Source organism: Zalophus californianus, chromosome 4 (genome assembly GCF_009762305.2).
Source record: "Zalophus californianus isolate mZalCal1 chromosome 4, mZalCal1.pri.v2, whole genome shotgun sequence".
NCBI lineage: Eukaryota > Metazoa > Chordata > Mammalia > Carnivora > Otariidae > Zalophus > Zalophus californianus.
In genome coordinates, this window is record NC_045598.1 from 24,453,105 (window position 1) to 24,480,636 (window position 27,532).

At 49.5% G+C, this 27,532-nt stretch overlaps 2 protein-coding genes across 6 annotated transcripts; one reads left to right on the forward strand and one right to left on the reverse strand.

The window, feature by feature from the left end:
• TSSK3 (testis specific serine kinase 3) lies at window positions 1–2,760 on the forward strand. 2 transcript variants are annotated; one of them, XM_027605268.2, is made up of 2 exons: window positions 1–139; window positions 1,297–2,760. In XM_027605268.2, the coding sequence occupies exons 1-2, from the start codon at window positions 127–129 to the stop codon at window positions 1,956–1,958; spliced, it is 675 nt and encodes a 224-aa protein (XP_027461069.1). In that variant the 5' UTR covers window positions 1–126; the 3' UTR covers window positions 1,959–2,760. The 2 variants fall into 2 exon arrangements, with proteins under 2 accessions (XP_027461069.1, XP_027461062.1); XM_027605261.2 differs by lacking the exon at window positions 1–139 and adding an exon at window positions 174–543.
• BSDC1 (BSD domain containing 1) lies at window positions 1,807–27,532 on the reverse strand. Of its 4 annotated transcripts, none has more exons than XM_027605252.1 (11): window positions 27,492–27,532; window positions 27,169–27,229; window positions 21,870–21,986; window positions 19,332–19,499; window positions 17,434–17,488; window positions 14,587–14,702; window positions 14,093–14,161; window positions 13,846–13,924; window positions 12,344–12,745; window positions 5,570–5,673; window positions 1,807–1,911 (listed from the first exon to the last, which is right to left on the reverse strand). In XM_027605252.1, the coding sequence occupies exons 1-11, from the start codon at window positions 27,500–27,502 to the stop codon at window positions 1,876–1,878; spliced, it is 1,218 nt and encodes a 405-aa protein (XP_027461053.1). In that variant the 5' UTR covers window positions 27,503–27,532; the 3' UTR covers window positions 1,807–1,875. The 4 variants fall into 4 exon arrangements, with proteins under 4 accessions (XP_027461053.1, XP_027461039.1, XP_027461045.1 ...); XM_027605238.1 differs by having other exon boundaries at window positions 12,344–12,823; XM_027605244.1 differs by lacking the exon at window positions 1,807–1,911 and adding an exon at window positions 2,583–4,139 and having other exon boundaries at window positions 12,344–12,823.

Here is a 27,532-nt window from a genome sequence, read left to right on the forward strand (position 1 = left end):
GTCCACGAAAAGGAGCCCGTGATCCCGGGCGGCGCGCGGACGCCCCGGAGCGGGCTGCGACTCCCTGCCTGGCTGGGGGACGGGGGCGCGGCGGTGACTTAACTCGTGCTGGGTTTGGTGGTGGTGATGGTGAGGGCAGGTAAGGGCACTGACAATTTTGGCCAAGGGTCACACAGCATTTACATCACAATTGGGCCGGAGTTTTTAAAATGTCTGGCCCTCTCCCTCCCCACCACCCGTGGCTGCTGTGTCCAGACGGAGAATGTTCTAGCGCTGGGGGCGGCTGCGCATGAAGTCCTTGGGGGGAAAAGGAGCAGGCCAAGGGCGATGGTGGAGTAGAGCTGCCTCACAGAGGCAGCATGAGCTGAGAGGGTGATAGGAAGGAGGCGCTAGACAGCATGGAGGACTTTCTGCTCTCCAATGGGTACCAGCTGGGCAAGACCATTGGGGAAGGGACCTACTCAAAAGTCAAAGAAGCATTTTCCAAAAAACACCAAAGAAAAGTGGCAATTAAAATTATAGACAAGATGGGAGGGCCAGAAGGTGAGCTGGGGCCCCTTTGGAAGAAGGGAGGACTGGTTGAGGGTGGGCACTTCCTCCAGTGGGAAGGATCATCCCCTCCTCCCCTTTAGTCTGGAACCAAGGAGTGCAAGAGAGTTTGTGGCTCTGGGGCAGGTCGTGGGGGGTGATGGGGGGGAAACAGAAGGATGCTGGGAGTCCAGGAACCTCGCACCTCTAAAACCCAAGATTAAAGTGGCAGGAGGTAAAGGGCCTCAGAGGCACAACCCCAGCCTGCTGGGCCTTCCTTGTTCCAGGAGGGGGACGGAGATGGGCAGAGAGGCCATGGCCTAGGCTGGCAGAGGGTAGGAGCTGCTGCCAAGGCAGGCAGAAGTGGGAAAAAGACAGGGCTCAAGGGAAGAACTGTGGGTCAGGAGGCAGGGGTGTGAGGAGTTGGCTCACCATGCTGTGGGCAAATCAGGTCTCATAACTGAGATTCAGTGGTTTTGTCTAAAAAAATCCCCAAAGCACTTTGATATCCATGGCCTCACAGGTTGCCCACAGCAGTCCCTGAGGGTGGCAGGGAGTCATTCCTTTGAATAATAAATTAACTACAAACATAATAGCAGTGAGCATTCTTTGCAATGTCCAAGCAGCTAGACATTTAAGACTTAATGGGAACCAAGGCACCAGACCCAGACACGGTGGGCAGACAGAAGCTGGAAGGCGGGAGGCAGGAGTTAAGAGTTATGCCTTTCTGGACTTGATACCCCCTGTCTTTTCCCCTTGTTTCCTCAGAATTTATCCAGAGATTCCTGCCTCGGGAGCTCCAGATTGTCCGTACCCTGGACCACAAGAACATCATCCGGGTGTATGAGATGCTGGAGTCTGCCGACGGGAAAATCTACCTGGTGATGGAACTGGCTGAAGGAGGGGATGTCTTTGACTGTGTGCTGAATGGGGGGCCGCTGCCCGAGAACCGGGCCAAGGCCCTCTTCCGTCAGATGGTCGAGGCCATCCGCTACTGCCATGGCTGTGGTGTGGCCCACCGGGACCTCAAATGTGAGAACGCCTTGTTGCAGGGATTCAACCTGAAGCTGACTGACTTTGGCTTCGCTAAGGTGTTGCCCAAGTCACGCCGAGAGCTGAGCCAGACCTTCTGCGGCAGCACAGCCTACGCCGCCCCCGAGGTGCTGCAGGGTGTCCCCCACGATAGCAAGAAGGGGGACGTCTGGAGCATGGGCGTCGTCCTGTACGTCATGCTCTGTGCCAGCCTACCTTTTGACGACACAGACATCCCCAAGATGCTGTGGCAGCAGCAGAAGGGGGTGTCCTTCCCCGCTCATCTGGGCATCTCGGCCGAGTGCCAGGACCTGCTCAGGCGGCTCCTGGAACCAGATACGATCCTCCGGCCTTCAATCGAAGAAGTTAGTTGGCATCCATGGCTAGCAAGCACTTGATAAAAGCAATGGCAAGTCCTCCCCAATAAAGCAGGGGAAGAAAGCAAACCCAAAAACCCGCTTCTAAGATGGTGATATATATTTTACACTTGAAGTTTACTTCTATCCTAAAACTTACCTACACCCTCCCCAAGCCTTACTTCTCTTTCCCTTTAAAGATCTTCATGCAACCAGAGGGCCTCGTTCAGACTTCCCTTTTATTACAGCTAACAAGTGATTTTCACACAGGTGTTTAACTCAGATTAATGGAAAAAAAAAAAAAAAAAAACAGACCCCAGAATCATACACACACTGGGGGAGGAGAGGGGAAAAGTGACCAAGAGCAACTGGAACCACCACTGTTGCAACTTCCTTTCCAAATAAAAGCAGAAGTGCTGGGAATGCAGAGACTCCTTGTCTTGGTGAGAGGCCTGCTGGGGGCCCGGTCCCTGCCTCACCCCAGAGTCTAAGCTGAGTCTGAGGTGAGGACAGAGGACTTCCTTGAGACCCAGACCACCCCTCCCTGCCTGCCCCTGCCCCTTCCCCAGGCTCCACGCAGGAAGCCAGCCTGCACACTGTGTCCGTCCTGCCCTGCCTCCAGGGCAGCTGCTGTTGGGGACAAGAATAGACCCCCAGACTTCCAGCTTCTGTTGAATCTCTTTAATGCTGTTAATGGCAAGTCTGGAAAAGGTTCAGAACAAAGTTCTTTTTCTTTCTTTTTTTAATTACAAAACTAACAGCTGTTAGAATCTTTTTTTTTTTCCCTTTTTTCTTTTCCTGGCTACAAAATACTCTGGGGAGATGCATTATAATTTAAAATATATAATATTGCACAAACAACCAAAAGGTTAATTAAACTAAAGAAATAATTACAAAGAGAAAAACCCCATCCCGTCAAAAAAAAAAAAGATTCAACATTCTTTCCATCCCACCCCCCCACTGAAGGTTTGAAGTGGAAGGGACCACCACTCTCTTGGCAGACCTGACCACAATCCCTTTAGAATCATTGGTAAATACACCAGATTATGTACCAGAATCACCAGAGCAGCATCATGAAGCACCAGGGTCTCCAGGAATTCCTGCAGCCCCTCATTCCCCCAAGAGAGGAACAGCTTTACCAGAGTGAAGGGTGAGAGCCACAAAGACTGGGTCAGTCTTCAGGAAGAAGAGCTTTTGCAGAAGCCTGATGAGAGTCTCAAGAAGTTCACCCCCAGCATTACCCCTTCAAGCCGCAGAAGGGCTGAGGTGGAGAAGTTGGGCTTACCAGAGTTGTAAGTACTCGGCTTTGATCGCTGCTCTGTACCGCTGGTAGCTGGCTTGTGTCCTAAGCTACAGGGGGTCGAGGTGGGTAGCTGGTTGGACAAGGTATCCCACCAGGCAATGCACAGAAGGGCCTGAAGTGACCCCCTCCCTTCTTGGGGAGGGGAAGAAATGCAAGAGCAGACTCTTGCAGGTGGCACAGCTGGGCTAAGGACTTGGGTGCGTCCGACATGAAGAAGCCCTGGGAGAGGCGTTGGGGACATACCAGCCTGGGCTGGACAGAAGGAAGGAGGTGGGAACTCAGGGTTTGGTCTCTAGATTCGGAACCGCAAGGAACCTTTCTGGGAATGGAAAATGCCTGGGAGGGGAAGATCCCCAAGAGAGGCAAGTTTCCCAGAGACGAATGCCTCTTACTCACTGGGCTAGAAACCAGAATGTGCTTGCCATCCTGTCTAGCCAAGGACAGGTGGGATGGCCTTCCTTGCCTGCCTATGGGTGGACAGAGTGTTGTCTCAGCTTCCTCCAAGACACTGGTGCCTAGCTTCTGTCTACACAGGTAGAAGGGCTAGAATTATCCCTTGGGACTTCCCAGCAAGAGTCCCTAAGAACAGTGGGTGTTCAGCAGAGAAATGTAGGCTCTTCTGGTGAGGAGGGGTAGGTCTCCTCCCCCTTGAGTCATCCTATGGTTGGCACAAGTCAGAGTTCCTGGTTTGGATTTAGTGAGCCCCTTCCCAGATGTGAGCAGAGGCCCAAAGGACCAGCAAGGAGCCACCCAGAATCTGCACCCGAGCTCTGGTTGACAGAGGCCATTGGGGGGACATTCTCAGTCAGTGTCTTCCAGGGCTGGGCTGAGACGAGCGAGGGGGTGGGAGGTTCTGTGGGCGGGGGAGCTGCACGCTCTGGCTCCCCTCATTCCCAGTCCTCCCATTCTACATCTTCCAGCTGCAGACAGGAGGGGATAATGGAGAGCACAAACACATATTTACTCCTCTGAGTCAAGCCCAGACCCAACCTCCCCTTGCTGCCTCCATTTACAGATAGCCTCCCCCACCCCACCCAGCCCTGTCTTGGGCCATACCCTCCTGCCCTCTGTGAGAGTGAACCACTGTCTTAAGGAATGTATCTGGGGAGCAGAGCTATCCTCCACCTAAGGGGTGGGTCTGCTGCTCTGATCATTCCAGACCCAAAGGAAATGCTTCCATCAGCCAACACTGGATGCCCCCAGGAACCGCGTCGGTCAGTCCCTGAAGGAGAACTGGAGAGGGGCACTGCCATGAGGGTGCTCACAGGATCTTCCTCAGGGGCTCCAGCACCCTACTCCCCCAGCTGAAGTCTCCCCAGGGAACTTTCTATTGGCCTGCTGTCAGCTGATCCCGGGTACGAGGTGGTAGGAGGTGGTAGAATGACGCTGCTTAGGTATACAGCTGTCAGGTTTTACCGAGGGCCGCAGAAATACAGGAGGCATCAAGCCCCTGGGACATGAGAGGGGATCAGGGGCCTTCTCTGCCCTGGGCATAATGAGGTCACAGGAGCCAAAGACTCTTGGGTAGCTCTCTCCCTCTCCCCAGGCTTCAGTTTTCCAATATGAAAACCGAGGCCCTGCCTGTCTCTCTCAACTGTTCACCTCTTTATAGCAGGTTCATAAGCTACAAGATGGAAGGAATCATGTAGTTCTTGTGTGACTGTGGAAGCAGCACAGACTTGAATCAGACATCTGGCCTGGAGCCTCAGTCCTCTGTCACTTAGTAATTGTGAGAGCTTTTCCCCTGCCTTCCATTCAAAATGACCCATTCTTGACTTTGGCAGGTAATGAAGCATAAGAGTAGGAAGGCCTCTGAGCTTTCTAGCTGGATGGGTTTTGTGGCAGCTTCAGTAATGTTCACCACCTGCTCCCATGTCCTAGGCACGACGCCTAACACATCTACATGCATTGTCTATCACAGCTTACAAGCTTCTAGGGCCAGTTCTAGGTTTTTGATGGTGAAACAGAAGCTCAGGTTAAGTGACTTGCCCTAGATCACACTGTCTTTTGCCCCAAGGCCAGGAAATCTGTTCGGGACCATCCCTGGGGACCATGATGTGGGGCAGGGTTTGGAGTCTACATTTTTTTTTTAGCAGTTCCTCAGGTGACTTTCAGTCAGAGCTAATATCAGGAACTCTCCCACTGTCTACCCTGGAACTGAGGGGAAGCAGAGCCTGCTGATGGGAAGTGTTCAGGGCCCTGAGTGGGAGGCCCCAGCACCCTTCTGGAAGCTGCCATCTCAGAGAGGAGCAGGGATCCACCCTTAGGGGACGGTTGGGCCTGATGGGGAGAGTCCTCACACACTGGGATCATTGAGCTTGCTTCCCTGAAGCCAACCAGGCCCACTCACCTCCCCAGAGGCATCCACTTTGGAGAGTGCCATCTGCACTTCCTCTTCGGTCATGTCCAAGTCGAAGTCCTTTTCCCAGTCCTCGCTGATGTCCGTGCTTGAGCCTGGGACCAAGATCCACAGTGTGAAAGGTGGGAAGGGGTATGTCTGAACAGTTTGTAGCTGGGGGTGATGGTGCTCTTTAAAAGGGCCTGGCAGGGACGCCTGCGTGGCTCAGTCAGTTAAGTGTCTGCCTTTGGCCCAGGTCATGATCCCAGGGTCCTGGGATCGAGTTCTGTATCGGGCTCCCTGCTCAGCGGGGAGCCTGCTTCTCTCTCTGCCTGCCGCTTCCTCTGTGTGTGTTCTCTCTGACAAATGAATAAATAAAATCTTAAAAATAAATAAATAAAAGGGCCTGGCAAATATACAACAAAGGTCTTAATATTCTGTTGTCACTCTGACTCAGTGATTGTACTTTTAGGAATCTATTCTAAGGAAAAACGCTGGATTCAGTCAAAGATTTAGCCAAAAGGATGTTCACTGTAGTGCTGTTTATAGTGATAAAAATTTAAAAAAACAACTTGCGAGTTCACTGATAGGGAATTAAAAAAATAAATAAATGGTGTAGTCACATGATGGAACATTATGTGACTTTTAAATGTTAGGCTGCAGAACACTTATACATGTGGCAAAATAGTCTAAAACTATTAAGTGAGAAAAAGGAAGTTACTGTAGTAGAGAAAGCACTCTGCCCCAGAGGCTCCCCAAAGCCACAGACATCTTCCAGAAGACATAAACCATGAACCTCTTCCTGTTCACCTACTCCACTCTACCTTCACTGACCTTGCTAGTCCTGAAACACATCCTGCCTTAGGGCCTTTGCATGGGCTGTTCCTTATACCTAACTCTCTCCTCAGACATCCACAGGCCAACTTCCTTGCCTCCTTCACACCCTTGTACAAACCATCCCTACCCCGACTATCCTACTTTATTTTTAAGTTTTTTTTTTTTTTTTTTTTGAGACAGTGAGTGAGTGAGCATGAGCAGGGCGGGCAGAGGGAGAGGCAGGCTCCCCGCCGAGCAGGGAGCCCAATAAGGGGCTTGATCCCAGGACCCCCAGGACCATGACCTGAGCCTAAGGCAGATGCTTAACCGGATATTCAACCAGCCACTCAGGCGCCCCCCCAAACCATCCTCTTATACTTGAAACCCGCCCACTCCCCTCACTCTGCTCTACTTGTTCTTTGTGTCCACTGTATTTATCAACTTCCGAATTCATCACATCATGAGACTTAGTTTGCTTATTTCTAACAGAGGTACTGGAATGTGCACTCCCTGAGGGCAGGGATCTTTGTTTTCGCCAAGTGCCTTGAATACAGAGTTTGCGCTCAATGAATATACATGGGACCCTTTTCTAAAGCAGGGTCGGCAGACTACAGCGCAGGGACCAAATCCAGCTTACTGCCTGCTTTGGGAAATGAAATTTTGGAGCATAGCCATTGCCATTTGTTTCCATAATGCCCATGGTGGTGGCTTTCCTGCAACAGCAGCAGAGCCAAGGTGTCGTGTCAGCCCGAAATATTTGTGATCTGGCCCTAGAGAGAAAAAACCTACTAATCCCTGCTTTAGGTGATTCTGAGGCCTGCTAAATTTGGCAATCACTGCTCTAAATATTCACATTTGGGCATGACTTCTTATAGGCAACATAAAAAATGTATACATAAAAGTTATTACTAAGAAGAAAACGACAAAAATAGTTTTATAAAAGTACATGCGGAGAAAAGTATATGCAGTATGATTCTCTTAAAAAAATATGCTGAGATGCTGGTACATATAGAGAAAAGATGCATAACATACCCATAAAAATACTAACGATAGTTACCTTTAGGTGATGAGGTCAGCGGGTAATTTTCCCATTCTTTTTTTTTTCTCCCCCCAAAGTGAACATACACTACTTTGTATTTTTTTCCTGTCTATTAAAAGCACCTTCAAAAAGAGTAGGTCCCTGATCTCTCAGTGGCATGACCTATAAACATGTCCTTGTTTTTGCTTGCTCAGCTTGCTCCTCACCAGGCACTCAGGCTCTGACACTAACCCCCCCCAAGCACCCCTACATTCCTTATAAGGGGTCTTGCACTGTTCTCCTTCCTAGCCACCTGGCTAGCCACCAGCATCCTTGTAAGATCATTCATGGTCAGGAGTGCCTGGGTGGCTCAGTCGTTATCTGCCTTCGGCTCAGGTCATGAGCCCAGGGTCCTGGGATGGAACCCCACGTCGGGCTCCCTGCTCAGCAGGAAGCTTGCTTCTCCTCTCCCACTCCCCCTGCTTGTATTCCCTCTCTCGCTGTGTCTCTGTCAAATAAATAAAATCTTTAAAAAAAAAAAAAAAAAAGGATCATGCATGGTCTCTGGAGCCAAGAAGACCTGGGTAGAATCCCTACTTTTTTATCTATTGTGTAGTCTTGGGTAAGTTATTTTGGGCTTCAGTCTATTTATAAAATAAGGATAAAACCACCCTCTTTGTAGAGAACTGCATGCACAGACTATAATGCAGATCCTGTCTCCTCACCCCCCTCATTCAGCTTCCGCAGGTCCAGGTAGTGACCCAGAATTCTGCATTATAAATAGGTACCTGGGTGATTCCTTGTAGGCCTGGGCCTGCAGTTCTGAGATACAACAGTGTTAAGAATAGAGGTGTCAATGTGAAGTGCATGTGCATGTACACACAGTGGGAATTTAACAGACAGGGCCGTTAGTGGCACTGTCTCCGAGGTAAGTCATTTTGAGTGTGGCCCCACGACTGGCCAGGGCAGAACGGCGACCGAGACCCAGTTCTTCACGCGCCATGTCCAAGTCTCCCTAGGCCTTCGGGACACTCTGGTGGCACACACCTGGCTATCTGTCAGTGCAGGCTTCCTGTGGGTTAGAAGCTGAACTCCTGGCTATTCCTCATCTCAGAGCTGGGGCTGTGGCCGTGGCAGCTTTCCCTGACCTCAAGTTGCCCTTCAGGAATGTGAAACTCTCCTTTTCAGCCTTTAAATTCGAGGGCAGCCCTTCCAGGGGTGGAAAACAGAGTATCAGCTTACAGTTGAGGCACTTCACATCCACCCTCTGAGGTGGGTATTAACAGTCCCAATTTACAGAGGACGAGATGAAGGCTTCGAGTGATGAAGGCTTCGAGGGGCAGAGATGAGAATCGGGGCTTTCTTTCCCATGTGCCTCCTCTCCCTTCCTGTCCTGTCACACGACAAGAGTACTAAGAGCTCCCTGACACTGTGCGCACGGCAGAGAACGGATTTAGGCCAAAACAATTTTAAGCTTTCATGGAGTTTTACTGTTGTTTTAAGAAAGGGGAGTTTTCAGGTGATTACTAACCTCCCAGTGCTGTCATTCAGCTCATTTTATTCTGTTTAACTACAACTCTATTTTCCCAGAGAAGAAATGGGAGGCAAAAGCCACTCCCAGGTCAGTCACTGGGGAAGGAGGGCCTTGAGCCCAAGGGCTTCTTCTAGTTCCGCAGACCACAGGCCTGTCCCCGTCTCTCCTCCCCCTTCCTGCTGAGGGAACCTGAGCAGGGTAAGTCCAGTCTCTTAGATTACATGGATCTTGGGACAAAGTGCAGGTGGGAAGCAGCTCTGCAAAGACAGTAACTGCCCCAGGACCTTGGTGAGGCCACCCCAGGAAACTCTGCTGCATGCAGGGACCAAGCTCTTCTATGTCATCTAAGGATATGGACATAAGAGGGAAAAGGAGTCACTGTCTCCAAGCCTTCATTCTTTTAAGATTCACTCTCTCTACTCTGTTTGCACTATGCCCCCCTAGTCCAAGACCCTGGCTTCCCCTAAGTGACAACTGCTTCTGGTGGGTCTTCTGCAGCGACTCCCCAGCCCCCCTGCATCCCCTCCCCCGAGTGTGTCAGAGGCAGGAGGGCAGAGTGATGAAGAGCTCGTGCTGCAGCTTCCCCTAATCTCATTTTGTCCCATTTCAACCCACCACTCATTTTTCTGATCCCACTCTCCCATGGCCCAATTTCCCCACAACCACTACCTCAAACGGCCCTTCGTACCACCAGGCCAGCAACCCCCCACCGCCTTTTGGGTCCATCACCTACTCTTCACCTTCCTAAAGTACTATTTTACACTTTTCTAAATACTTAGTGGGTGAGTGCTTGATCTCCGTTTCCTTCCAGTAAGTAAAAAAATGGGGGAAATTACCTAGATCTCTTGGGCTTCTGTGAAGACTGAATGATATGCATATCCAGTGCTTAGCGCAGAGCTATACAGACATATAGAAAGTGCTCAGAGATGGTTCCTTGTTATCATTTCCCCAAAGCAGGGCTCTACTCAGATTTCTTCCCTGAGGACCTATCATGAAAGTTACCCCCAATTTATAGAGGAATAAATGGGGCTTAGAGAAGTCACATGGCTTAGGAGCAAGGTTGGGATTTGAACCCAGAACTGTCTGAACCCCAGAGCCTGAGCCCTCATCCTCTACACGTAAAGCTCTCAGTACCGGTCAGGCATATAATGTGAGCCAGCATGCCCTGCTGCTTTATGGCACCAAGTCCAACTTTCCAAGTTCGGCTTAAGGCTAAGCTCCTAAGTTCTACTTCTGAGCTAACCCATCCACCCTTCTTGTTCCTCCCTCTCCTGGGAGGTAATACAACAAAGTGGGCTTTCACCCCCGCCCCGTGTGCCCCGTGGCCTCTGCTATCGGGACTTGGTAGGCCCCTCAGCCAGGACTACCAGTCCCCCACACCTGCCCCAAACTCTCCACCTCTCCTCTACAACGCCTGTCTCCTTGGTCAAACAACCGCCGGTGCCCCAAGGTTCCTTCTTTCTCTGAATTTCTCCGGCACCACGCCTGTCCCATACTGCTTCCCGCTTCATCATAAAGCCTGCTGCTTTTGCCCCTCCCTCCTCAGTGCCTCATAAAGAGCGGGTAGGAGCTCAATGGATGACCTCACTGAATCAGAGCCAGAAGGGAAGCATTGTGTTGGAAATTGGAAACCCTACCGTTTCCAGCAGGGAGCAGGGAAGGGTTGGGGTGGGGCCAGCTTCCCTCCCATTGCAGCAAACCAGTCTCTCACTGCACCAATAGGCGTGGGCTCACCTGCTGGGCAAGTTTTGTGGCTGACTGGTACTGTGTGTTTAGCAGAGATTTTGTGTGTGTGTGTGTGTGTGTGTGTGTGTGTGTGTCGGCCTTGCTGACAATCGGCTGTGTGTGTGTGTGTGTGTGTGTGTGTCGGCCTTGCTGACAATCGGCTGTGTGTGTGTGTGTGTGTGTAGAGGGCTTGCTGACAATCGGCTGTGTGTGTGTGTGTAGGCCTTGCTGACAATCGGCTGTGTGTGTGTGTGTGTGTGTGTGTGTGTGTGTGTGTGTGTAGAGGGCTTGCTGACAATCGGCTGTGTGTGTGTGTGTGTGTGTGTGTGTAGAGGGCTTGCTGACAATCGGCTGTGTGTGTGTGTGTGTAGGCCTTGCTGACAATCGGCTGTGTGTGTGTGTGTGTGTAGGCCTTGCTGACAATCAGCTGTGTGTGTGTGTGTGTGTGTGTGTGTGTGTAGAGGGCTTGCTGACAATCGGCTGTGTGTGTGTGTGTGTGTGTGTGTGTGTGTGTGTAGGCCTTGCTGACAATCGGCTGTGTGTGTGTGTGTGTGTGTGTGTGTAGGCCTTGCTGACAATCGGCTGTGTGTGTGTGTGTGTGTGTGTGTGTGTGTGTGTGTGTGTGTGTAGAGGCCTTGCTGACAATCGGCTATCTCTGAAGAGGTATTCTGGATGTGGCAAAAAAGTCAACACCAGAGCTATCATTGTCCTTTAATTCCAGGAATTAGAGAGGTTCCCCTTTGACAAGAAGTCAGTCTCCAGTCTAAAATTCCATTATACAGATAAGAAACTAAGCTTTATTATTTAAGCTGGGTCACAACAAGTTCATGAGTATTCATTTATTCTTTTTTCAACTGTACGGAAGTGTTGTTTATATGTTTCATACTCGTAATAATGCAGTAAGCTTAGGAAAGCTAAATGACTTTTCTGAGGTCACCCAAGGGAGAAGACCTCTGTCATCAATCAATGCCACCGGGATTTCCAACCCAGCATAAGACTGCATCGTCCAAATGCATGGAAACTGGCACAGTGTGGTAGCTAAGCACATGGGCTCCGAGTCCGAGAGACCCGGGTCTGAATCTGGGCCTGCTACTTCCTGGTCATGTGAATCTGAGCAAGTTAGTTAACATTTCTGAGCTTCACTTTCTTCACCTATAAAAGTGGACAATAATACTGACCTCACTGGGCTGTGAGATGTAATGAGAAACGAAGTGCAATATAACACACTAACCTGGCACAAACCTTATTTTATCGAACCTAAGACCCCAACGATTGTTAAGATGCACCCTTATTTCAGAAAGCAGGTACATTTTGGGGCACCTGGGTGGCTCAGATGGTTAAGCGTCTGCCTTCCACTCAGGTCATGATCCCAGCGTCCTGGGATCGAACCCCATGTGGGGCTCCCTGCTCAGTGGGGAATCTGCTTCTCCCTCTCCCTCTGCCTCTCCCTCTGCTTGTGCTCTCTGTCTCTCAAATGAATAAAATCTTAAAAAAAAATACAAACAGGTACACTTTAAATGGATGAAATATGGTAACAACTACTTAATAGATAGCAGCTGTCATCACCATCAGGATCACAAATGAAAGACAACTGCTGCTGGGACCCTCCCAAGGAATGAGGACACAAGTCTGCCTTTGGGGTAGCAGCGCTCGCCTGCCCCTCCCCCCCCACTGGGCTGTGGCCTTGACTTACCTTTCTTTCCATTGTTAGAGGGTGTAGACTTCCCACTGTCCGAGTTCAGCTCAAACACCCGTAAGTCTGTGAGTACCTCCTCCCTCAGAGTCTCTACTCTGGCTGGAGGCCTGGGCTCCGGGCCGCTGGGGCGGCCAGCAGGGGGCTGGGGCTTGAACGGAGCTGGGGGCGGGGGTCCAGTCTCACCCACATCTACAGTCAGGCCCTGTTCCTCCAAAGATGCTTCGAGAAGCTTTTGGGACAGGTCCTTGGGCGGCACCGGTGCCTCAGCTGCAGTGGCAGGTTTGGCAATCTGTGTTACGACGGAAACGCTCTCGCTGCTCTCTGACGGAGTCACCTCTGCAGGAGGCTCAGCTGGAGGCACCGGATTCTCTTCACAGGGGCTCAGGGGGCCAGGTCCTCCTTCAAGGGATGGGCAAGTTTTGGCCACAGGAACCTTTGCCTCTTTTGGAGATGTGGGTGAAATGCTCACAAGCTCCTCTATCGAGAGAGAAGAGAAAAGAGGGCTATGTGCCCTGGTCAGCCCCAAGACAACCTTGGAGCTCTCTGAAGACAGACCTCAGGTTCCTGCCAGAGCTTACTCTGGTCAAGACTAAAGGGTGCCAGTTTCCTCACCCTCTCCCCATCATGGTTCATCCGCAGATAACCCCTGTCGGTCAAAGTCTCTCCTACCCACGAGGCCTAGCATATGTCTGGCGGACACTCAGCTTCTGGCGACACAGCCCAAGATGGTATTATAGGTTAGAAAGTTAAGATTTGACAGTGAATCAGTTCTGGGTTTAGGGCAGGCTCTGCTACATTCTCAGTGTATGATCTTGGATAAGACACTTAACTTTCCTTAATAAAGAAAGTAATAAAGAAAACAATAAATGTGTTAATGGCATGCAGGTGGCTCTAACATACTATCCTAAGCCAAGCTACCAGACAGAGGATGCGCAGCTACCACCTTAAGCCAACAGTTCTCAAACCTGGCTAAGCCATGAACTTTACCAGGGGAGCTTGTTAAAAATACAAGTTTGGGGGTGCCTGGGTGGCCCAGCTGGTTAAGCGTCTTGACTCTCAGCTCAGCTTTTTTTTTTTTTTCTCAGCTCAGGTCTTGATCTCGGGGTCACGAGTTCAAGCCCCACGTTGGGCTCCTGTGCTGGGTGTGAAGCAAAAAACAAGTTTGGCCACATCCCCGAAGAGTCTCATTTAGAATGGGGGGAAGGGAACCTGGAATTCCAATAAGCAACCCAGGTGACTCTGAAGGGGCTGGTCCATGGGCTGGCTGGGGAATCTGCCGCTCCTGACACACGTGATTTCTGTACCTAAACCAGGAATTCCACCAGCCCAGGCAAACGTTTCCTTGTTAGTTCAGCCTATCCTCAGCATGTACAGACACGGTATACATGCCCTATACTTCCCTGGGTGCCAGGTCTCTCCAGTGCTCAAGAGAAGGCCAGACGGTCCCCAGAGGCACAACAGGACCTATTACTTGGCCATCACCTCTCACTATCTCTTACCTTCTTCCTCCTCCCAGCCAGGCTCTTCAGAGATGCTCTGTTCTGCCCGTTGCTTCAGGGCATCCCTCCGGGCCTGCTCCTGAGTGTGGGGGGAAAAGATGGCCAGAAGCAGTCAGGGCAAGCTCTTCCCAGACCCTGGCCCTGATCCCAGAGCTCTTGGTACCCTATGCCCCTTCTTCCCTCAACAAAATCCAGCCTACTTCCCCAAGGGCTGAGTGGAGGACCTCCCCAGGCCAGGCCAGCATACCTGCTCTAGTTGATGGACTTTATAGAAATACCGATGCCAGAATTCTGAATGGGAAACAGCTGCTGGGACCTGGAGGGAGGGGACAGTGGAGATGAGACTTTGGGAGTGGTTGTTTAGGGTCTGTGTCCCCAGCCTTATCAGCCTGCCCCCAGCTGCCCTGGATTTCAGATGTGGTTAAGTGGCTGAGCAGTTTTTCTCAGAGCACTTACACCCTCCACCCCCAGACCCACGTTCCTGGCCCAGCTTGGCCAAGGAGGGAGAACAGAATTCCCATCAGGCCTTGCTGGCCCTTCCATTTCTCACATGACTGCCAGAAACCTGGCAAACCGCTTTACCCATGTGGATTCTTGGCTCAGGACCTGGCTGGTCTGGCTCTAGAGGGTCTCCGACTGCTCTCTGGGCCAGATGACTCTGCAAGGACTCTAGATATGTCCCTCCAACCTCCCGACACCTGAAACCGAAGCTGGGTGAGGTCCTGCCCTTTGGGACCTCACCATCTTGGTATAGAGTGCCCGGATGGAGGGGCTGCCTGCAAGGAGCTCTGCGATCTCCCCCTTCTTCTCCTCTAGGCAGAACTGGGAAAGCCAGGCATCAAACAATTCCGGGGGCCCTGCAGAGGGACAGACACTGATGGTCAATTTCCTAGGTCTGGAGAGAGAACACTGGGCCTACAGAAAACACACCTAAGTGTGGACAAGGACAGTGAGGAAAGCTTAAGGTTTTTTTCAAAGCCATTTGGCCAAAGGTGGGGGTTCAGGAAGGGTGATGGGGTAGGTAGGCCTCACTGGTACCACGGCAAGGCACCGGAAAGTGATCTCTAGAATGGGCTGCCGTCTGCATGTTCTCACATGCCTGCTTGCTTTTTAGCCCACTACACTTGGCTACTGAGCCCCCTCCTCTCTGAAACCGCTCTTCTCAGGTCTCCAGGGGCCCCATGTTTCCAGTCTAAAGGCTACTTCTCTGCCCTCCCTCATGTGACCAATCCATCTTCTGATCCTGGGAGCCACTTGTCCTTGTGAACGCCCTCTTCTCTCCTGGCTTCTCGGGCTTTTGTGATTTTCCTCCCACCTTTCCAGTTGTTCCTTGTGAGTCTTCAGTGGGTTCCTCTTTTCCTTTCCTTCTCTCTTCTCATTCTCTTTCATCTCCTAAGATAAGCTCCACTAAGCCACAAGTTACCACCTCTCCCTCCCCCGACAACTCTTCAGTCGGTCTTTGCAGCCCCAGCTACCCTTCTGGGCTCCAGATCCAGGGGCCCAGGTGTCCTCTGGACACTTCTTCCTGCTCAAGTGCAGCAAACCCTGTGTGTGCTCATGTTCTTCCCTCCCAAGCTGTCCCACCTAGTTGTCCACCAGAGCCCTGGGTGCCCTCCTGGCCTCCTCCTCTATCGATTACTCTGAATTCTACTTCCTCAGTGTCTTCTGTATGCACACTGCCCTCTTCATTCCACCTGCCACTCCCTAGGTTCTGGCCTTACCTCTGATGTGGGGATTCCTACCAAGCCTCCTGCACAGTCTGCCCATCTTCTCTATTTTACCCTTTACAACCACGCTTGATGATTCTTCTATAAAATGCAAAATCGGGGCGCCTGGGTGGCTCAGTTGGTTAAGTGACTGCCTTCGGCTCAGGTCACGATCCTGGAGTCCCGGGATCGAGTCCCACATCGGGCTTCGGGCTTCCTGCTCAGCAGGGAGTCTGCTTCTCCCTCTGACCCTCTTCCCTCTCGTGCTTTCTATATCTCATTCTCTCTCTCTCAAATAAATAAATAAAATCTTTTAAAAAAAATGCAAAATCTACTCACCTAGGCCTCAAAACCCGTCAGTAGTTCTCTAGGGAGATTAATTTATTTTTATTTTATTATTATTACTTTTTTATTAAGTAAACTCGTATGCCCGACATGGGGCTGAAACTCATGACCCTGAGAACAAGAGTTGCATGCTCCACTGACTAAGGCAGGCAGGTACCCCTCTAGGGAGGGCTTTTTTTTTTTTTTTTTAAGATTTATTTATTTTAGAGAGAAAGAGATCGTGAGCGAGTGAGCAAGGCGGGGGAGGGACTAGAGGGAGGGAGAGGGATAAGCAGACTCCTCTTTGAGTCTTTGATCTCAGGACCCTGATCTCACAACCCTGAGCCAAAACCAAGAGTAGGAGGCTCAACCGACTGAGCCATCCAGGTACCCCTAGGGAGGGCTTTTTCTTATTGTTATGTTAGTCACCATACAACACATCATTAGTTTTTGATGTAGTGTTCCATGATTCATTGTTTGCGTATAACACTCAGTGCTCCATGGAGAACGTGCCCTCTTTAATACCCATCACCAGGCTAACCCATCCCCCCACGCCCCTTAGGGAGGGCTTTTTAAGCTAGGATCCAAGGATGGGCTTCAGAGTGTCAAAGAATTCCCCTACTGCATTATAAAATTTTGTGGACAGAGGGTTTGTCACTATCAACAGATTTTTAAAGACCTTTGTGACTAAAACAAGGTTAAGAACCGCTTGCGGCATTTAGAACAAAATTCAAACTGCTTAGTCTGGCCCCCAAAGCCCTTCCGATCTGGCCCCCACCTGGCCCCCACTGGAAATTCTCACTGCCTCCTTCCCTCACATGCCCCTCTTCAGCCTTCCCCAGTGCAGAAGCTTCAAATGTCCTGTTGCCACGCTTGAACGCCCTTCCCCCACTGCTAAAAGTAAAATTAGTTTACTTCTTTTTTCTTTTTTAAGTAGGCTCCATGCCCAATGTGGGCCTTGAACTCAGCACCCTGAGATCAAGAGTCGCATGCTCCACTGACTGAGTCAGCCAGGTGCCCCAAATTAGTTTACTTCTAATTCATCCTTAAAACCTCAATCTGAGTGTCACCTCCTAGGTTCCCCAGGTTGGGCCAGGTGCTTCCCTTCCGGGTTCCCGTCTGGGGAAGCAGCACTCCGTCCCTACTCTCGTTGCTTTGTCCTCAGTTTCCCGTTTCTCTTTCCTAACAGCACATTCCCGGAAGTCTGGACTGGGGTGACGGTTTGACTCATTTCGGAGTTCCAGTTCCCAGCCTGGGGCCTGCTGCATGGCAGGGGCTTGGCAAACAAACACCCAAGAGAAGGCAGGCAGGCAGCAGGGTTGGGATGGGGCCTGAGTGGAGGCTGAGAGAGTGGAGCAAAGTCTCTGCAGACCGGGATGAACACAGTCCAGGTTCACGGAGGAAAAGGGACTGACAACCCATCCTACCACACGTAAGGTGCACTCTAGCCCCACTCTGGTCCCGCCACACAGGGGGTGCCAGGCCAATGCTATCAGAGACAACAAGGGTGCTCATCCCAGACCCCCTAAAGCCTGCCCCCTCACAGCTACCCCCTCACCATCTGGTTCATTGCAGTAGGTTGCCGGGTCTGACTGCAGGCTATAGAGGCGAGCCTGTAAGAAACAAAGAACAGAAATTCTGGAGTGCTAGGTGGAGAAAACATCTCCTTTCTGACAGCATACCCTACCATTGTTGTTAATTTAGGTGCTTTGAAGATGTCCCTCCCCTATACATTTAGTACCATAGGAAGTAAACCTCAACCCAGCTTCTCTCCTGCTGGCTGCCAGACCCACAGGGCACTTGTCAGGTCACCCTATGGCTAGAGAGTGGAGCACTGGGCTAGGAGTGCAAAATTGGGGCTTCCAGAAAAATGGTCTTTCCCCTAGTATTCTACCTTGGGAACTAAGAAAATACAGTGTAAGCAAACTACAAAATTGTATGTATAAAATGCTTTTGAACTATGTGAAACTTGAAAAATGTTAGTTCAAATACATTAATAAAGTCCAAATTTATGGGCAAATTTTGAGGTAGCTCCCCCAAATTAAAACCATTCATCAAGAATTTAATTTTTTTTCTTTTTTTAAAAGATTTTATTTAGGGGCGCCTGGGTGGCTCAGTCAGTTAAGCATCTGCCTTCGGCTCAGGTCATGATCCCAGAGTCCTGGGACTGAGCCCTGAGTTGGGCTCCCTGCTCCACGGGAAGCCTGCTTCTCCCTCTCCACCCCCCCCACTTGTGTTCCCTCCCTGTGTCTCTCTCTGTCAAATAAATAAATAAAATCTTTAAGAAAAAAAAAGATTTTATTTATTTATTTGAGAGAGACACAGCACAAGCGGTGGGGAGGGGCAGAGGCAGAGGGAGAAGCAGACTCCCCACCGAGCAGGGAGCCCGATGCAGGGTTTGATCCCAGGACCCTGGGATCATGACCTCAGCCAAAGGCAGATGCTTAACTGACTGAGCTACTCAGGTGCCCCAAGAATTTCTTAATTTCACAGCCAGTCTGCCAGATGAATTATCTGCTGTGTTCCCGTTAAGGCCACAGGAGTGACAAACAGAAAACCTCACCTTCCTTCCTCAGTATTATGTGAAGCAAGGGCTGGCTGGATAAATCAGAACTTCAGCAAGGGGCTTTGTGATTCACTGCTGTTATAATTTAAAATCCTACAATTTAAGAAATTTCACACGTCCACTCAAATGGTCACTAAGTGGTGGTATTAATATTAGTGCTGAAAGATAATGCTTGAAAAATCATTATGTTTGGAATGGAAACTCAATGTGGTAAAATGCTACTAAGGCCAAACTGCTGTGACATCACACTGTGAATTTAGGAGAAAATACCCCATTAACCATAAGAAGTAATGCTGAGGAGATAAAATGTTTAAGAAATATCCTGTCACTGTTGTTGATCTAGGTTCTTTGAAGACATCCTCCCCCCATGCATTTATTCCCACTAGAAATCAACCTTCACCCCAATGCTGAGAGTATCATGCCCGTACAGCATTCCTTATTATGGCTGAAAGCTGAAGGGAATCCAAATGTGCAACGCTAGGGAAATGACTGAATAATGATGCTACTTTCACTTGCAAGAATTTAAAGACATTAAAATGATGATGATTAAGAAAGATGCTAATATTTTTTATATATTTTTTTCAGCAGGTTACAAAATTACATGTATAAAGTGCCTTTTTGGTTAAAAAGAAAAAATCCAAACTATCTTTACCAATGCTAGTAAACAAAAAGAAATGACAGGTTAGAAACCAACGAGAAATCAGTGGTTCTCTCTGAGGGATGGGATTATGGATTTAAGAATCATTACCTTCTTGCTTACCAGTATTTTCCAATTTAGTTATATACATGTATTTATTTTCTGGCCTGAACATGTATTGCTTTTTGAGTGCACACAGGAAGCTAGAACCCAGTACTATTAGGCACCTGCAGGGGAGGCTGCTAATGAATACCTTGGTGCCATCATAGGGCTCAGCTGTGCCAGAGGGTGTGCCCATCAGGGTGATGACATCGCAGTCTATGGTTTTGTCCGGTGAGGGAGCAAAGGTGTCGGAGATCACGCCTAGGAAGTCAGATAACCCCTTCTTCATTTTCTCTGTTGCCCCCGAGGAGCCTTCAGTCTGCAGAGAGAAGCGGGCAGAGGAAACAGGTGGCCCAGGAGCAGGCTGCAATCTAGGGGATGGCGTACTGAGGGGTGAAGCATCAGGGGCAAAAGTGTGCTCTATGAGTGGGGACCAGGGAGGTGCTCACAGCCTCTCACCCTATCTCTGGGGTTGGAGAAGGACAGAGGTAGCCAGGGTTCTCCCGAACACCAGATGGGGGTGTGGAACAGGGCCCCCGTACGCCTGGATAAGTCAGAGCAGAACTCTCTGACTGGCTATTTCATAAAAATTTCAAGACCAGGGGCGCCTGGGTGGCTCAGTCGTTAAGCGTCTGCCTTCAGCTCAGGTCATGATCCCAGGGTCCTGGGATCGAGCCCCATATCGGGCTCTCTGCTCCGCGGGAAGCCTGCTTCTCCCTCTCCCACTCCCCCTGCTTGTGTTCCCTCTCTTGCTGTGTCTCTGTCAAATAAATAAAAAAATCTTAAAAAAAAAAAATTTCAAGACCAGTCAGGCTGATCAAAAACTGGCAGGAGAGGGGACGCCTGGGTGGCTCAGTCGGTTAAGCGGCTGCCTTCAGCTCAGGTCATGATCCCGGGGTCCTGTGATCGAGCCCCACGTCTGGCTCCCGGCTCAGTGGAGAGCCTGCTTCTCCCTCTCCCTCTGCTTGCCACTCTGCCTATTTGTGCTCTCTACCTCTGTCAAAGAAATAAATAAAATCTTAAAAAAAAACCAAAAACTGGCAGGAGAGGATGCATGTCATACACACTCAGTGGGGGAGAGGACCCACAGGTAGAGTGGTGGGAAAGGTCCTAGTTTTGGAGACCTAAACCTCTCTGAGTCAGTTTCATGATCTGTAAAATGCGGGTAAACAGACTTCCTTCAGAGGGCTGCTGTGACAAATAAAAGGTAAGGCATGTACAATGCCTGGCATATACCAAACAGCAGTATTGTAATATTACAATTTCATCATCATCGTTCAGGAAGTAGAACATTTTGTACGAAAGGTTGGGGAAATACGGGCAGGATAAGAACAGATATTCCTGCCCAGAGACAAACCTGGGACCAGCTGAGGGCCAATGTATGGATCATCTAGAAGGGGCAAGTGGGACACGGAGCTTGAGCCACACTGGTCAGACTGGCCTTGAAGCAAAGCAGAGATGGGATGCTGATAGGGCCAGGCTCTAAACCTCATGGAAACCATAATATTTACTCCTGATGAGGCTATCCAGGCATTTTGCAGAGTGCTGGCACATGCTAGCACAGAAATACAATCCATGAATGAAGAAAAGGAATGAATAAATGGAAGAAACGAGTGGCACCTGTGCTACTGGCTGGACTCTAGCAGATCAGCAGGGTTACTCCTTGTCATCCATGCTCGTCAGCAGCTGTGACTAGCAGGCAGACAGTATCTTACAAGAAGAGTCAACCAAATAAGGTTGGTTGAAAGAACTCCAAAACATGTTTCTCATAACATGGCCTCTAGTCACAAGGCAATTGGTTCAGCTGGTGCTCAAATGAAGGAAGTGCAATTGTCCCAATACTAGAGGAGAAACTGTTCAAACAAAACCTGTATATTATACTTCATCAGAAGCTTGAGATTTGCAGGGATAGCTAACCATACACAACCTTCACTTTCACACTAACTTTAGAATCTAACTCCTATCTCACAAGAAGATTCGGCTACATATCTTTGGTTAATAAAAACAGGGACAGTAAGAATATAAGTTGGCACAACCTTTCTGGAGGGTAGTTTTGCAATAAACATTAAAAGGCCTAAAACTGTACTCATCCTATGATCCTTTCCAGTATTTTATTATAAAGAAAATATGAAGGGCAAAGATTTAGCAATCGGAATGTTCACTGTGGCTCTGTTTATAGTACCAGGAAAAAAATGCAATAGGAAACTAGGAACTGGTTGAACGTACAGAACAAAATAACAGGACATTTATGATGCTGGAGAGCGAGGTTTGCAATGATTAAGTCAGAAAGTAGGTTACAAGACATGATATTCATTGATTCCAGTTTTCAAAAAGAAAGTGGACATAAGAAACATAACCCCAAATATCAACAGTCATTCTCTCTGGGAGATGGAATTATGGGTGTCTCTAGGTCTTTCTTTTTCTTTTACTTACATGTATTTTCTAAATTGTCTACAATGAATGACTTTGCTAACAGGAAAGCATTTGCTAAAACAACACAGAAATGGGAAAGCCTATTAATACTAATTCTATGTAGCTTGTTTGCCCGACAGACACAATTCTTTCAAAGTGGGAGCCTCTGGGGAGAAACAGTCCCTTAACAGTAGATAGGCTGGGGCGTCCCCACCAGGGGCCCAGGGCAGGTCAGGCTGTGAGGGACAGTCACTCAGAGGGGAGAGGCAGTACTCACAGCTAGCTTCTCCTTGACTACGCTGGCTGTGGCCGCAATGGTGCAGGCCGTGTCATGCTGCACCACCTGGGTGAACTCTGTCAGGTCTCGCTTCATGAACTCCAAGGCTTCGGAGGACTATGGAAGACAAGAGAGGGATGACAGAGCCAGCTGGCTCCACTACCCTTTGTTCCTGTTCCCTGGACTTCTTCCGGCCCAGACAGACACATGGAAAACTCAGGTGATGCGCGAAGTCTAGGCACAGAAACAATGCTTGCTTGTCCCGAGTCCCTGACCTGGGATTACCAAATAGCAGCGTACAGAGGGGCTTCCTGCCGTTCTGAGAATGGGGACGGCCCTCAGCCCTGGCACTCAGAAGCTCTGTGGCCACAGGTAATTCTCACCTAGTCTCGGTTTTCTGTAAGATGAGGGAGGTGGCCCAAGTCAGTGGTTCAAGAGCAGGCTGGGGAAGGGGGCACATGTCGTCTGGGAACAAAACAGAGTCTGATGCGTTGCTTTAAGTCATGACGTTTGTTTCAAATTTCAAATAACATGAAGAAAAGGTGTGTGTTTTTTTTATCAAAGGGAAGTGTTTCTACTTTTAGTTTTTTGTTGTTGTTGTTACAGGGAGATTCAGTTGAAATGAGGCAGTATGTGAAATTATTTGTCTGAAAAGTTTAATGAACATGTCGCATTAGTTTAGAAAGCAGTTATGAGTGATTCTTGACAATTTAATACCAGTAAAAAGGTGTGTGATTTTTACATTCAACAAAGGGGATGTTGCGAGAAATACTGGACTGGATTCTCTCTGAGGGGTTCTTGGTTCTATCACTCCAGGATTCTATTTATCCGTAGAGCACAATGGAGATTTGCTTCTGTTGGACTGACCTGCGGCTGCTCAGATGGCATGAGACAGCAGGCCCTCAGCTCTGGTCTGAGTCTTGCCCTGCTTTGTTTCACCCTTACCCACTCTGGGGTACCTTCCCAGACTACCTCTGTGTTCGCCCTGGCATGCCTTCTCATTTTACACATGGGATAATCAGCTGCAGTGTGTGTGTGTGTTTGTGTGTGTGTTAGCATTTTGAGGGTTCTTCTTTGGGGAAGGGGTTCTTCTTTGGGGAAGGGCCTGCTTAGTTTTCATCAGCCTGGGACGTCTCTGAATGGGACAGTGTCGTCTATTGGCCTGCCTAGTTTTCATCAGCCTGAGATGTCTCTGAGTGGGGCAGTGTCGTCTACCGGCCAGAAGCTTCTGTGGGAGTGGGAATCATGTCTCCATTTCAGACTCGGGGCTCCTTAATTGGGGCGGAGGGGTCATTTATTAATGTGCTCTGTCCACTCTGCCATCACCTTGGTCTAGGCCAACCTGCTCTTTCAAATGGACTCCTTAGAGGGTGCATCAGAGACCTCTACTACACTATCCCTGTGCCACCGCTGGGAGCTTCACAAGTCAGAGAGGTCAGAGCAGACCAGATTGCCCCTGCTTTACATTCTTCAGTGCTTACACAGTATCCTATGAGCAAGGATAAAATCTTTACCTTCACTTCCAAAGCCCATCTCATCTCACCTCTGGCAGACTCTCAGCCCCTACCACTGTGTCCCTCCCTGAGCTCTAGCTGGCTTTCCACAAGTTTCTCCAATGCTCTAGCATCCTCCCTACCTTCAGGGTGTCTGAACACACGATTTTAACTCTTTGAAACACACAAGTGAACAAACACAATGAATGAACCCCCTCACCTGGTTAACTCTGGTTCTTTCTTCAGGTCTATGCTTAAATGTCACTTCCCTAGAGAAGCTTCCCTGATGCCACCTCAGATTAGCTTGGTTCCCTGCTTCCCAGGGCACCTGCATGTTCTCTAACATTTGTCATGCTGTAGGCTTATTTTTTTTTTTTTTAAGATTTTATTTACTTATTTGACAGAGACAGACATAGTGAGAGAGGGAACACAAGCAGGGGGAGTGGGAGAGGGAGAAGCAGGCTTCCCGTGGAGCAGGGAGCCCGATAGGGGGCTCAATCCCAGGACCCTGGGATCATGACCTGAGCCGAAGGCAGACACTTAACGACTGAGCCACCCAGGCGCCCCTGTCATGCTATAGGCTTATGATTGCCCGTTCAATATCTAGCCTCCTGGATAAACGGAGTTCTGTGAACATAGAGCCTGTGTTTTTTGCTCACTGATGTTTTCCCAGGATGTGGCATAGAACCTGGCATAGAGTAGGTGCTCAAAGAAAGTTTGCTTGTTAAATTTACATGTACCAGGGCAAATTTTAATTATATAACCACTGCCATGGTGATGTGATGAATGGCTGTCTGCCTCACTAGACTGTGAGCTCTGAGGGGACCAGAATGAACCGACATGGTGCCTGCTCTCAAGAAGGTCATCGTCTACCCGGCAAAATGCTCACATAACAGTGTCAGTGTACAAGAGCAGAGTGGTGATCAGTGTTTTATCAGGAAGTTGGAAAGACTCGGTGAAGGGAAGCCTGGACTGAGCACCTAAAAGAATGAGCAGGAGTCAGTAAAGGAAGCCGGGGCACTGCAGGACACAGGGTTTACTGAGGCCTCTGAGCATTTCAGTCCTAATGAACATTCAAGGTAAAGCAGAAGTAGTTGGGAAGAAAGCTGGAGAGGCTCCCAAGGGCAACTATGGTGGGCTGGTCGGCCCTGTGGGTGACGAGGAGCCACCAAGAGTTTGAAGGAGGTGGGACATGATGACATCTGCATTTTTTGTAGGTCACTCCAGTGCCTGGCCTGGAGTGCCATGGATAGGTCCAAAAGTGACAAGATTAGAAGACAGAGGAGAACCAGTCAGGACGCTGCTGTAATAGTTCAGAAAAGAAAATAAAAGAATATGAATAAGGATAGTGCTGGGCTGGATGAAAGGATGGGACTGATTCGAGAAATATTAGGCGACAAAGGTAGATTTAGGGATTAAATAGATGTGTTGAGCGAGGGCAAGAGAGAGTCAAGGAAGAGCCACTGGCTGCTAACCTAGGTGACGGGGTAGATGCAGTGCTGCCAACTCAAGACAGAAAATGTGGAAGGGGGAGAAGGCTTAGAAAGAAGATGATGACAGTGATTTTGGTCATGTAGCATGTGTGATGACAGTGGGCTATCTGGGACAGTTGTCCAGCAGGAGCGATTCTCAAACAATAAAGCTCAGAGAAAAGGACCAGAAATCATACTATCAGGAAAATGGAGGAGGTCACCCAGGAAGAGTTTGTAGAGGCAACAGAGCAGTAAACTGAGGACAAGACCCCTCAAATACCACACCTTTAAGGGGCAGGAAGGGAAAGTCATGAAACAGTCAGGAAAGAAAAGCCTGGAGGTGTGGAGAATTGAGAGAAGCATGCCACAAAGCCAAAGGAGTAGAGTTGCAAGAAAGACGGAGTGATCACTAGTATCAAATGTAGCCGAAAGGACCAGCAAGATAAGAGCTGAAAACCACCCGATGGATTTGGCAAGTGGTAGGTGAAGCTGAGTGTGTTTACAGATTAGCTTACACGTGAAGGCCGCAGGGATGGGGAGGGAGTTACGAGAGATCATGTTGTTGACCTCAAATATAAAAAAGTAGGAGGGGTGTCTCCTAGAGGTAAAAGAGGAAGTAGCTGAACAGAGCACTTGAGGGATGAGTTAGGTTTGGGGAAAGTTTCAGAAGATACGGGGAAGAAAAGCAAATCAGAGACTGAAAAAGCTTGCTGGGGAGAGGGGGAGTGTTCAGGCCTAAATAAGCTTGGGGAATTTGTGGTTGGACCAAGGAGCAATGACTTTCTTTATCAGTGTCTGTGGGTAAATGCAAACACGCATATACACTGTAGGAGGAGGTAAGGAGCAGAGGAAGAGAGAGTACAGCACCATCTCAGAACTGTAGTCTCTAGGGCAATGTATGCTAAGGGGTGCAAGGGAATCGAGGGTCCTGGGAACTGAGTAGTCTAGATGGAGCTGGGATGGGAAGGCAAGGGGGAAAGGGCAAGGGCAAGGCCAGGAAAACACTGAAAGACCAAGGGAAAAATGGAAGTAAAAATGGACTGCTGGTGTTTAAGAGGTTTCCCCAGCACCCTCCTCAGCACTTAATAAAATAACTGATGCTTATATGCTACTTACAGTGTGCTAAGTATTGTTCCTGGTGCTTTACACACATTATTACTTAATCCTCACAACAGTACTATCAGGTAGGTGTTATTAGTACTCCCATCTTGCAGATGAGGAACTGAGGCCTAGAGAGGTTAAATAACTTGTCCAAGTTCATATAACGGTAACTAGCTGAGAGGGAAATTTAAGTCCCCTCTTTCTGAATGGGGAACTGTCAAAGGCAGAAACAACACCCACAACCTTGCTTCAAACAGGGAGCTCCCCAAGAACGAAGATGGAAAGCTAACCAACTATCTATTTTTCATGAGTTATGGTAGGACCAGCCTTGAGGGAAACACACACAGGAGGTCCTCGTCCAATACTTGCTGAATGCATGTCAGACTCTCCTTCCAGGAGATCGCTCAACAGCTGAGGTCCTTTGAAGTCTTTTCAATTAAACCTCAGTGTGAAATTCTCTTAGTCCTCATCAACAACATAAACAACTCAGGGCATATTCTCAGATTTGCTAGGCTGTAGCTGAGAGGGCTGAACGGGAGCCTGCAGGCTAAAGGAGGTATTAAAATGCTCCTAGAATAGAGGACTGATTTAACCAAGATCAGAAGCCTCCTGGAGTCTGCCCTGAAGCAGGACTTGCCCCAATTTCTTGAAGTAAACAGTAATTAACTTTTCCTCCACAATTCACTTGGGCTGGTTTTGACAAACTAGTATGGAGTGGAACAGAAACACACGACAGCCTTGTCCATTGGCAGAGCCAAGGCTCACTCACCCCACAGGAATTGCTGCCTCCTCACTAGACTGTGAGCTTTGTGAGGCCCACGATAGCATCTGTACCCTCAGGACCTGTCAGAGAGTGCTAGCTGTGGCATTCTAGTATTTGAATGACTATAGTAATAAGTTTCTATTGCAGAATTCTTCTTCAAGGCCTAGATCAAAGGTTCTCTCTTCTACGAAGCTGTGAATTTCCTGCGCTGGAATAAACTGCTCTTCCTATGGATTCCTACAAAAGGGCCGCTCCGGCCTTTAAAACAATCTATATTTCACCGTGGCTAGCGTCACATTGGTCGGAGTCGGGGGTCAGTCCTCCCTGAGACCAACAGCGGATAACCGCAGGGCCCGGGTGGGCCTCATCTCTGAGGCCCAGCGCCCACACTGGTCGGGCGGGGCCGCTCGGACCTGCTTGCATGAGGCGGCGCGAGACCCTGGCGGAGGAAGGGCGCCGGCCCGGCTTACCTTCTCCTTGACTGCCTGGTAGCTCTGCTGCAGCCAGCTCCGCCACCAGCCCACGTCCTCCCTGTGAAGACAGACATATCTGGCGGCCCTGCGGTGCGACTCTTGCCCGCGCATGATCGGGTCTCAGTTTCTCCCAGAGACGTGGTCCGCGGGCTGACACTTGGCAGACCGCTTCCCCACCCTTCACACTGAGACTCCGCCCCGCCCTTTCAGCTCCGTCCACTCCCAGGCTGGCCTCCTGTTCCCCACGGGGACCCTGGCCCAGCACCCCAACCCTGGGAGAATTCAGGCCCCAACGCCCGAGAGCTGGATGACGGGCTCACCCTTCCGCCATCTTGCCTGCATGACATCACCACTATTTACT